The 12,497-nt window shown below is 38.2% G+C and overlaps 1 protein-coding gene across 10 annotated transcripts in view; it reads left to right on the top strand.

Moving 5' to 3' along the window:
* LOC308507854 (uncharacterized protein) overlaps nucleotides 1–12,497 on the top strand; it is a gene marked incomplete at both ends in the record, with an annotated part of 297,096 nt that overhangs the window by 42,674 nt on the left and 241,925 nt on the right. For 7 of the 10 annotated variants that reach the window (XR_013994943.1, XR_013994944.1, XR_013994945.1 and 4 more), the window contains one exon: nucleotides 11,152–11,227. Coding sequence is in view for 3 of the 10 variants with exons in the window: in XM_081073606.1 (XP_080929732.1) it covers nucleotides 11,152–11,227 (76 nt within the window). Of the gene's footprint in view, nucleotides 1–11,151; nucleotides 11,292–12,497 lie in introns of all 10 variants that reach the window. The other 3 variants (XR_013994946.1, XR_013994947.1, XR_013994949.1) reach the window with 3 other exon arrangements.

Here is a 12,497-nt window from a genome sequence, read left to right as displayed (position 1 = left end):
TAAAATTATGCTTGTAGTATTTTGTTTATAGGTGTATTTTTTCCTAGGGCGGCGGGTCTACAACTGTCATCAAACTTATAAAAGTATCTGTCTCTTGATTCCAAAAATCAAGGTGAAGAACCATTTCTCTGGAGCTGGGAGTGTTGGGGATTTAACATCATTAAAAAGATTGACTTCCAAATTTTAATGCAAAAACTATTTGGAGGTATAAAATAACTCTAATTACCTTAAATTCACAAAATAAATATCCTTTCTACTCTATGTGATGATATAGGAACTTAAAGTTTATTGTGATCTTTGTTTTAATAATTATTATATTTTTATACCTGTATTCTTTTGTGGTAAATTCTTTTTTCCCTTTATATCCAGAGTTCTTTTCAACCCAGTTATTATTCCTCTGCCTTTGCTTGTCTGTTTCACAAGCCATTCTTTCATCTGTCATTCCTACCCCTTACTTTCCCCTGACAAGATTGCTTGGTGGGCATTTACCTGCTGCCTCCTCCATTCTGGTCCCTACTCCTCTGCTTGCTGCGGAAAGTGCTGTGGCTAACAGTGTGTAACCATAGGGACTGCCAGTGCCAACAGCATACCAAAAACACAGCTCGGGAACAACATCAGCCTGACCCTTTCATGGGCGTTTCTTTACAGAAAGCAGCCTATGCCTCTGGGCAGAGTTAGAACTTTATAGCATGGAACTAAATTTAAACATAAAGGAAACTCTATCCCTTTTCACTTGAGAAGGCACACTTTACCTAGTCATTGGAAGGGGAAGGGTGAGGTTAGGAGGATAAAGGGTGGGTCATTGCCCCTCACCATCCATATTCAGGCAAAATGCTGCTATGCTGGTTCCCATAGAGGGAGAGAACTCCCCTGCCTACCACTACCCCATCAAAAGCTATGTGACGCATAAGTAACTTTGTTTAGTTGTGTGTTTAATAGCTAAAAGGGGTTCATCTCAAAGCTAGTTTTTAAACATAAAATGAAGAATGTGACTCAATAGTAATGTATTATAATGGTCATTACCATAGTTCTGTTTATTGAGCAGTACTTCTTACCAGATACTCTGTTATATGCTTTACATACATTATCTCTAAATCTACCAATAGTCCTAAGAAAGAAATAGTATTATTATTCTCACTCTTATGACGAGGAAACTGAGGCTTACTTGGTCCCTGGTTACTCTGCTGGCAAGTGGTAGAGCTGGTTGAAGCTCTAAGGTTGAAGGCCAGAGTCACAAACCTAAAGCTCAAGTGCACTTCAGCGACCGGTTCACAATGAGTTTCTGTTGTTAGGTATTGCGGGCAAGAATAAGGGTGGCAGAAGGGAGGGAGAAGGGAAAGCAGGAACAGGAATAGGGAGGCATGTTCCAGACTGAGGATTGTATTAAGATGCGTGTGTTTCATTTACCTAATTAGATTCTTTTCCTTGAGGTCAGTAATTTGGTTTCTCTTAAGTGCCTTATATATAATAGGTGTTTAATAAACTTAAAAAATGGGGAGGGTAAAGGGGAAGGAGAAAGGACAGATGGGTTGAAAAGGAAGTAAAGAGAAAATGAGAGTAGCCATGGAGAACGAAGAAAGAAAATGATGGAGAATGCATACATACGTGGGGAAAGAGTAGAGAAGAGAAGGTGGCAAAAGGAGACAGACATAAAATGAGGTAGAGGAAGATGAAGGGAGAAAGCCCAATTCATTTTCACTTTCTGGCTCAGACAACACCCACTTAGAGTCTGGCTTTGAGCAATTTTCATTATGAAATTTAGTCCTTTGAAACATTAACCACATTCACCTCTGAGTGCCGTTTTTCAACAACAATTTCATCCTTTAGTGACTTCCAACCAACAAGGATCCCTAACTCTTCTATGACTGGCAAAGTACGGGAAGAGAAAACCAGGAGTTTGCAGCAAATATATAGGTAGCAACAGCCCAAAAGGAAAGGTGTCATAAGGGCAATAAGTGGACTGAGGAGAGGAAATGACCTCTGGTTTGGATGGGGAAAGGTAAGAAAATAATTTTTGAGTGCAGAAGTAATTCATTACTAAACAAATGGTAAAATTACAAGGTTAGACTTGGCAACAATGAGATTGAGGGGGACAATACTTTAAGAAGAGGGAACATCATTTACAACAGTACAGAGTGGAGAACTTACTTGCTGGAAGGCAGCACACGTATCTATTTGCTTGCCACTCCTCACTTTCAACCCCTCCTCCACCCCCACCTTTCTAGCAGTTCATTTTAGCCTTTTCAGTCTCCTTTACCACTTCTTTTCCTCTGCACATTCCTAAGTATTAGTGTTTGCTACATCCTATCCTAGAGTGTACAGACCCTTTTAATGAACCATCTTAAGCCTTCTTGGCTTCACCTGTCTCTGAAGTCCTTGCCCGCTTGTTTTAGCCCTGACACTGCCATAGCTACCCATTCTGGGTGGGCTTTACCAGCTGCTGCCCTACTGACTTCACATGAGTCCAACCTGCAGCGCTTTGCCTCATGTTCACTGTATGCCGCTTGCCTCCCAATTTGGGGCTTTCTTACAGCCAATGACTCATAAGATACCACAAAGGTCCTACTGGCCACATATGCAAAGAACAACCCAGAAGTGTGAAAGTTAACATCACTGGGCAAACCTTTGACCAATGGGAGATGGGAACCATGATTTGGGGTTCACATATTCTTTTTCCCTTCTGACCCCTTCCCCATACCCTGCTGAGCTCTGATCTCTTGAAAATTTGATATTAGGTGCAGCCAGCAGGGTAAAGCAAACTCCTGTTAGTCCTACTATCTTCCTTGACTCATTTCCCTATTTCAACTTCTACTTCCATTGGATTGTACAGCCTAATACAGTAGCAGCACCAAAGCTCCTCCCCATCCTCCTCGCCCTCCTCCTCCTCTTCCTCCTTCTCTTCCTCCTTCTTCCTCTCTCTCTCCGTCTCTGTCTCTGTCTTTTTTCTACTATTAGTAATCTCATCTAGTCCCTTGGTTTCAGGTATCATCTATGTGCACACAAATTCCCTACCTACATATCTAACCCAAATCTTTCCTTTATAATACCCGACATAGTGATTTGCGTATTTCTATTTGGGTTTTTGACAGGTGCCTCAAACTTCTCTAAAATAAAATTAAATGAACCACCGTCTCCCACCATCCAGTTGTCTAAACTAGGATGGGAATCAATCTTAGCAAGTCCCTCTCCTTTCATCCTTTGATTATGTTTCTCACCACAGCTTGCCAGTTCTCTCGAAATCCTCCCCGATTCATCCTTTTCTCTCCATTCCTCCTGCAGTAACCATGTTCAAGCCAACATCATATTGTTCCCAGCTTTCTACAGCATCCTCCTACAGGTCCTTTGACTACATAATTTGCTCCTCTCAAATCTCTACAGGTGATCTAGATTGATGTTCCCCAAAGCACACATTTCTTCTTGTTACAACCCTGCTGGAAATCCTTCAATAGTTTTGAGATAAAGTCCAGACTCCTTAGTGGCTTCCAAGGTTCTCAATTCCCTGCGCTGTCTACTTCTTTAAACTCTTGATTCTACACCCTCATCTTTACCTGGCCATGTTGAATGTTTTCAGCTTCTTAGAAGAGCCAGACTCTCTTTCGCTCAGTGTTTGTCCTTTAGACATTTGCGTTCCTCTCCCTTCATCATTCTTCCTTTTGCCTCTCTGATTTTACTCATTCTTTCCATCTCAACATGAGTGACACCTCCTCATGTATGAGAGTTTGAGATTCAGGATCTGAAGCAGTCGTGGGTAGTTTTGATCTCTAAATTGGGGATTACAATTTACATGGTTTAGACTAGAGAGTTGGAAGAATTACTAAAACTTATTATGAAGATGAATGGGATGATGGCTGGCAGAAGGAAAAACAACCAGTTGCTAAATACATTTGAGGAAAGGGAGAGAGTTTTCCAGAGATCAGTATACAACAAAGTGAGGATTCTGCTTTGATATGGGATTGCCGTTGCAGATTACAATGGAGGAGGTTATTCCCTAAGCTGCCAAGTCAGTGACTACTACAGCAATAGATGTAAATAAGCGTAGCTCTGATCTTTGGGCTTAATGATGCGCCTCCAGCAGAGCCACAGCTATGTCCAGAGGGAGTTGAACAGTGACAGCTCAAATCCTTTGTGGTTCCAGTGGCACAAAACAACAAAACTCCAGAGGTAGGCAGAGACTGTTGTAATTGTATATACTCAAGTACACATTAGAAACAGTTAGATGCTTCTACATACAGAACTGAGTAGAGATCAAGTTGATGGAAGTAGGTATACTTCATTAAATGATTAAATTCTGTGCACAACCCAATTTAGACCTCCAATCTAATTTTCTCATGTAAATAGAGTCTTTTATGATTTTATACCTAAGGTCCAACATTTGTGGGCCATTAAATAAATTCCACTAGGAAGCTTAAACACACACACACAATAAATGAGAATTACTGAAAATTAGATCAACCTCATTTAAAAGTCTATGCCTGCGTACGCTCACCAAATGGTCATCGTCAACCGTGCCAACAACACATGACAAGTGGAACTGAATGTTCAACTCCTGAGTATCTCGGAAAACCTGACATAACAAAATCCTGACCTCAATTTCACTTTTAAACCATATTTTGGATATTTAATTAAAAATGATCTATTCACCTATTTATTCATTTAACATACATATATTGAACACAACAGGACAACAACTCTGCTCTGATGGGGTTTATAGTCTATTAGCAAGATAGGTATTAAATCATTGGTTCATTAATTACAGGGCTACTCAGTGGGACAAGGAGAAATATCCTTAAGTTCTTTTTGGCCTTCTGGGCTCCTGGCTAGATTAACTGAATTTTGCAACATAATAAATTATGTTAAACTGAAGTTAAGGCTAACACATTTAGATAAGACTTTTATTGATTTTTTTTAAAAAGTTTTTATGTTTAAGTTCCATTGCCTGGAAAGAATTGACTCATCTGTGACTTAAAACAAAACAAAACAAAAAAACCACCATTTTTTTCTAGGTTCCATGTGTGAGTTCTATCACCTAAAAGAATTAACTCACCTATGAGGGATATGTGATGATATCCAGAGAGCCATTTCCCTAGTTCTTGGCTCAGGTCCCTGACGATGGATGAGCTGCAGAACACAGTGTGTTAGGAAAGTGATTTAGCAATTTATTCCTCATCTGAAATCTGTGAAACAGTTTATCCTCACTTAACAGGCAAGCATACGTCTAAATGGCTTTTTCGAGGTCCTATCATGAGTCAACCACAGAATAAGGATTAGAATCTGTCTGTGCCTGAAGTGCTAAGCTCTTGTCATAAATTCTCTCAGGCCATACTTTCTCTCAAAGAATATTATCTCTTATTTCCAGAATGAGTAGATCAAAATAATTGACTCCAAAGTAACTTCCTGATGCAACGTGCCATAGAAATGGTTCTATAATGAAGCAAACGGAAAATATAAGCATTCTTAATGCGTTAATCATTCATTGAACAGTGCGGCCCTCAATTTAGATGAGACTTAAATGACTTTAAATAAATAATCAACTGTGTATCGGCACAGAGGTGGTCCAAAAAAGCTCATAAGAGGGTATGAAATAGGTTAGGAAGAAACTAATTGAAAACTCACTGCAATCTGAAGGAAAAGAAAAGTAAGTCATGCAAGATTCTAATGTGAGTTGTGGAGTTGAGCTAACAGTACTGCCAAAGCTCAAAGTAGAGAAAGCTGTCTTTAGGGCTGACCACATATGGAGAAGAAATCATGATTGTAGGAAGGCAAAATTGGAGGAGCTCTGTGGGAGGCTTCAGCAGCACCACAGAGAAAAAAAACCCCATTCCACCCTGGGAAGTCTGCCTTGCTGAAAAAGTGAGAAGAGTCCGTGGCAAGAAGCCTAGGGTTGATGTTTAGGGAGAGTTGGAGGCAGGATGAGACACAAAAGAAGGTCAGAGATCAGGAGGCCTGGACTTGGGTGTCCTTCACTTCTCAGGAAGAAGTAAGTTGGAGGGAAAGGGGCACAATCCCAAAGTGCTGAGGGGAAACTACTGAATGACAAGGGAACAGAGGCGCTTGGAGCTCGTTGGGGATGTTAACTTGTCGGGGGCAAGGTCTGGCAGAATTTTAAGACTATGGCTATAATTTCACCTCAGGTTTCTGGCATTTATACAAACCACTGAAAGGTTTCAATTTTATGGAACCCACTGGTGAGAAAGCTGCCCAATAATTCAGTGTCCCTTTATCTGTATGTAACACATTGTTTTTGTAGTGAAGCGATCATTGAGTTTTCAGACAGCACAGAAAAATCGCACTTTTCAACTGCAGGTGTAATACCTATTTTTTTTTTTTAACAACTGTCAAAAGTCCATTATTGGAAAATCAATTCTACAACTGATTTCTAACAACAGATTAGAGCTATCCAGCAAGTGACTTTCAGGACATATTCTTCCAGACTCTTTATTTTCCTTTTCTTCCCCCACCCATAGGCTATATCTAAGTGAGATTCGTACACTGTTACACTATTTACCTCCCAGGAAGAAATATGTCTTGTCTCTTTAGTATAAAGCCTCCTATCCTTTTCATAAGAGTTATAAAAGAGCTTGATTTGTGCTTTCTTAATGATTAACGATGTTCAGCATCTTTTTGTGTGTTTGTTTGCTGTCCGTACTACTGTACATCTATTATAAAATGTCTAAATTTCAAAAATAAAGCAAAAAAAACCCTACAAAAATTAGCACTAACAAGTCCTGGCAAGAATGTGGAACCCCAGGAACTTTTATACATTGTGGCATAGCCACTCTAAAACATGGTTTATCACTTTCTTATGAAGTTAAACATGGACTTACTATATGACCCAGCATTCCCGGTCCTACATATTTGTCCTAGATAAATGAACACTTACATTGACACACGCAGAGAAACCCAAACTTCCTTCAACAGGTGAATGGCTAAACAAACTATAGTGAATTCATACAATGGAATATTACTCAGCATTGAACAGGAACAAACTATTGATACATATAACAACTTGGATGAATTTCAGATGCATTCTGCTAAGTGAAACAATCTAGTCTCAAGAAATCACATACTATATGATTGCTGTATATGATATTCTGGAAAAGGCACAACTATAGTAACAGAAACATAATAGTGGCTGCCGGAGGTTATAGATCAGGGAATGTGTGACTACAAGAGGCAGCAAAAGGAATTTGGGGAGTGATGGAATGGTCTGTTCTGACTGTGATCATGGTTCATGACCCTCAGCCTGTGTTAAAACTCAGAACTGTATACTGCTCAAAAATAGGTGAATTTTAATGAATGCAAATTATAAACAAACAAACCAACTGTTGAAGAAGTTTGTCTTTATTAAGTCAGTAGAACTTGTCCCCGTCCAGATGAGCTCCTCAGTTGTGGATATTCCCACCTTAGTTAGACTTAACATTCGGTCTTGAAATGCTGATGTAAAGCCTTTTAGAGGTAGAACCTAGAATCAGGATTTCTGTAGTCATCCTACTTCTCTTTCATGAAGGAAGAACTGATGGGAAATGTCATTAATGCAAAGAAAACAGCTCCATTTGAAACAAAGGTTTTAATTTATTCTTTTAAATTCACATCACATGTTTGTTTTGTTTTTCGTACATAACAGTGGGTCTTGGTAGGCCAGAGATGAGATTGAGCAAATCCACAGTGCAAAGTGAGGTGACAACTGTCTCCACCCCACCCCTGTCCCTGTTCAAATATCTATTTGCAACTACTGTGTCTTCTGGAGGTGGCAGGGTTGGTGCCAGCAGCAGCATAACTGGAAGAGACGACAGCGCCACTGAAATCCAATTCATTATTAGAGAAGAAAAATCTGGTAGGAGAGGAGCAGTGGTCTGGAGTAGAGTAATGGCTGAAACCTACACCAATGGGGAGTACACTGAAAGGGCCATCTTTAGTCCTAGGTCACTGCTTTGTCCCTCTACCAGCACCTAAGTGTCACACAAAGGAGAGAACCTTCTCTCTTTGGTTTCATAAGTGACTGTAAAGCTGAACATCATTAAGTAAATTTGGAGAGACTGAGCCAGGTTAACAAAGTGACTGGAAGCAGAAACCAGGGAGATGCTAGTATCTTAGGAGGGACAAAACAAGCGGTGGGGATTCCAGCAACATTGGGACCGAGATGCCATTGAGGGACACTCCCACTTCCATGGCTCCAAAGACAGAAATGCTAGGTAAAAATATAACAAAAAATTATAATGAAATATAATCAAAAAGAAAAATATTAGATATTAAAAATGAAGAAGAAACATGAAAACAGGATAGGAAGCTTATGAGCTAATGCCATGACCACTGACTAGTGGGGTGTTGATCCTAAATATGATCCGAATGGCTTGGAAGTTGGGTTTTAGTGCCCAGGTAAGGACCGTAAATGTAGCCTTGCCCCTGTCCCAAGCTGAGAGCTAGAAGTAAGATTCTTGCACAAATCTCAAGGATAAGATGCCACAAGGGTTGCCCCCTCTATAAAACTGAGTCTGAAAATGGCAAGGAATCATATTATTAGTCTGGGACTCTGGGTAAAAACGAAAGTTGGGGAACAAAATTAAGGTAGAAACAAAATACTAGGAAATAATGTCAAGGAAGTTGGGTAAGCTTGCTAGAGAGTTTGGGAGAGAGGCAGTCAGTGTCCCAGCTAAGGACATGTACTCTGGAGACAGACATCTGTGTTCAGATCCCAGCTCTACTATTTACTAGCTGTGTGATCTTGGACAAGTTACTTCCCTAAATTTGTGGTGGGTGTTTTTTGCTTTTTTTTTTTTTAATTTCTATAAGAGTTTATCTGAGCCAAACTGATAGCATTGCGAGTAATCAAGATCTCAAATGCTCCCTCAATTTTCTCAATGGTAAAATTAGATAATAGTGCCTACTTCATCAGTATTAACTTACGAATATCTTACCTCTAAAATGTTTGGTATATTGATTTAAAAAATCATTTTAGGAAAAAAATTAGGACGCGTGGAGAACTTAACATCATTAAGGTTATTTAGCATTCTCTTTAAAGTCAAGAACAGAATAAGAATGCCAACTATTACTGTATCTGTTCAGTGTTGCACTTTATTGTGATAGCTAAGAAAAAAGAAATAGCACCGATATTTTTCTCTGCAGAAAAGTTGCAAGTGACTTTACAAATAGAAATAATAAAGGTACGTTAAGATTGCCATGCATGAGATCAAATTAGAAGCATTAGTTGAATTCCTATATACTATTTATTAAGTTGGTGCAAAAGTAATTGTGGTTTAAAAGGTTAAAAACAATTGCAAAAACCACAATTGCTTTTGCACCAACCTAATACTTCAAAGAATTTTTAAAATGTAATAATAATAAAAATAATAACAATTGAAATAGCAAGAAAAACTCTGATATACCTAGAAATAAATCTAATAAATGATGTGCAAGACCATCATGAAACATATTATAAAATATTATTGAAGGTCATAAAAAAAGACTTAAATAAATAGGAAGACTGGTCAATGAATAGGGAAACTCCGTATAATAAACGTCATCTCCTTGGAAATAATTTATGAAGTCTGAATGCTAATCATACCCCAATAGTAAAGAGCCAAGAATAGTTGAAGTAATTTTGAATAAGAAAAAATGGGAGGATGTGATGTGCCACACAGATCCCTTTCTAGGAGTGAAAGAATTAATGCCCCCAAATGCTGGGAGCACTGCTGATATATACTTCTTAGTTGTCAATTGCCTTCGGATATTGCCCCAGTTGAAAAGAGCCATCCAGCCCAAGGCCATACCCCTCGTCCAGGGCAATATTGTGATCAATGCTGGGGGAATAAAAGCCCAGCTCTTTGTTCCACTTTGGGACAACTCTGAAAGGCTGTCCCAGCTCCAGAGCTGGGACTGTATCACAGCTCAACTTCTCCGTCTGCCCAATTCAGCATTTCTCTTCTCGCTTCCATATATTTTAATCCCAAGAGGAATCCCTAATAAACCTCCTGCATGCTAATATCTATCTCAGGGGTTTCTTCCCTTGGGAATCCAACCTGTGACTGAGGACTTTCAGATACCAAAACCTGTTTATTATAAAGCTATAGTACTTAAGGTAGCACGGAACTCACTTCAGAATAAATGAACAGATAACATGAAACTGAAAAAGAGTGCAGAAACAACCTGGTGTATGAGAAGTGACGTATTAAATGGGAAAAAACTGCACTGTTTGGTAACAGTTGCTTTGACAATTGTCTATGCACATGGGAAAAAACATTAGGTCTATTGCCAAAAAATTACCATGAGGAACAAACACCTAAATGTTAAAAGCAAAAAATAAATATTTTAATAAAATATGGAATAATGGCTTTGTGACAAGGCAGGGAAAAACCTCTTAAACGAGATGCAAAGGTTGAAACTATAAAGAAGAGATTGATAAACTTGATTATATACATTAAAAGTTATTATACATCTCAAACTTAGAGATGTATAATCACTAGAGGAGTGGAACTCAAGCTACATAAAGACCTTCCACAAATTAGTAAGAGGGACAAACAACAGATAGAAAACTGACAAAAGGTATGAACTACAAATTTGCAGAGTAAGAATCACAGATGGCCAAAAAACTTAAGGAAAAATGATCAAACTCACTAATAATTAATGAAATGTAAATAAGGAGATGCTATTTCTCATCCATGAGGGAAACAAAAATAAGTACAAATATACCAAATGTGGGGAAAGATGTGAGAAAATAGCAGCAGGAAAATGATAGTATCTCATAAATTTTATTTCATATCTGTGATATATATTTATCTTTCAAAAACTCATAGAAATGTGTATACAGTGACATGAACAATGATGATGAGTGTAATCTTGTTTGTATCAGCAAATATTTGGAAACAATGTACATGTCCATCAATAGGGGATGGATAAATAATTATAGTATATACAAATGATGGACTAATATAATATAGAATTAAACTACTTTAGTTTATTACTAAAGTAATAAACAGCAGCTAAAGTGAATTAAACATACATGTTTCAACAAAAATCTTGAAAATGTAGTAGGAAATAACAATGTGTGTAGTAAGATATTACCATTTATTTATCAAATTTAAGCAGGTGAAATAATAATTGTATACAATTTACAAAAAAATATATGAGTGGTAAATATTTTTAAATGTGTTACAGAAAGGAAGTGAAACAGCTTCAGAAGAGTTGCTGTCTTTGGAAAGTGAGAAGAATGAAATGGGAAAAGTCTTCAACTGTATGTTACATTTCATTTTTAATGAAAACAATCTGGAGTGAAAATAATCTGAATATAGCAAAAGGTTAATATTCATTGATTTTGTGTGGTAATATGGTTTTGAATTGTAGATATTCTGTGCATTTCTCTACAGGTTTGAAATATTTTATTATACTTATTTTTAAAAATTTAAAAATCAGTGGCATGAAGTAGAAGCCAGAAATGAGCAGGAGTCTTGGGCTGGTTTTGCAAACATTTGTAAAACACAGCTTGAGGTGTTTCGAAAATAGTTTGAGGGAATCTTTTATTTTTTGAGATAAAAGTCACATAACGCAAAATTTATCATTTTAATCACTTTAAAGTGGATACTTGTGACTTTCAGTATATTCATAATCACCACTGTCTAATTCCACACATTTTCCATCACCTTTTTGTGGAATCTTGCAAGGAACCAGAAGTCCTGCATTAGCAAATCATCAAGATACTAATATTAAGTGATTTTATACTAATTCACAGAGAGAGACCTGAGATTATTCAGTTTACGTGTTTTAATTGTTGTCTAAATTGAGCTTTAGGGTCTTAATATTTCCCCCATAGACAAAAATAGCCCTTACCAACTTCCAGAGGTACTCAGGAATGCCTTTTTATGGGTGGCAACTTCACCCTCTGCCCTGTGTGATTTCATTCTCCGAGAACACTGCCTGGACCAGAGAAACAGATGTGTCCTCTGCCTAAACCCTTTATGGATATGCTCTCCTGCTTTCCCAGAGTGCTGGAAGACTTAGGGTTTGCTGTGGACTGAATGTTGTATCCCCCTGAAGTTCATAGTTTGAAATCCTGATCCCCAATGTAATGGCATTTGGAGCTGGAGCCTTTGGGAGGTGATTAAGTCATGAAGGCAGAGAAATGGGTACATCTCAAAAGCTTTCCTTTATTGATACTTACTCAGTTTAAGAGGTTTTTGACCTTTCCATCAGACATGTAAAAGTAACGCTAATTCTTCTAACAGAAGCGCCCCAGATTCCAGCTCTTCATTTCCAAAACCTATTGCATCTAGATTTTCTGACTTCCTCTGGTTTCTAACAGCTGACTTATTGAGAATTTTCATTTAGAGAAAGTCACCACCAGTATCCCAAAGATGTTAGCCTCAATGAAACATTTAGCTGCATGTCATCCTCGGCCTTTTAAAAGCTCCCAGGAGGAACTCTGCCCATTCAGCTCCCCAGAAAAAAGCTCGCACATAGTTCTGTGAGGAGGCCTTTGGGCTGTGAAGCTTGTTGCATATTTTTGG

The sequence above is a fragment of the Rhinolophus hipposideros genome, assembly GCF_964194185.1.
Source record: "Rhinolophus hipposideros genome assembly, chromosome: 15".
Lineage (NCBI taxonomy): Eukaryota > Metazoa > Chordata > Mammalia > Chiroptera > Rhinolophidae > Rhinolophus > Rhinolophus hipposideros.
This window is presented reverse-complemented; position numbering and strand designations above follow the sequence as displayed.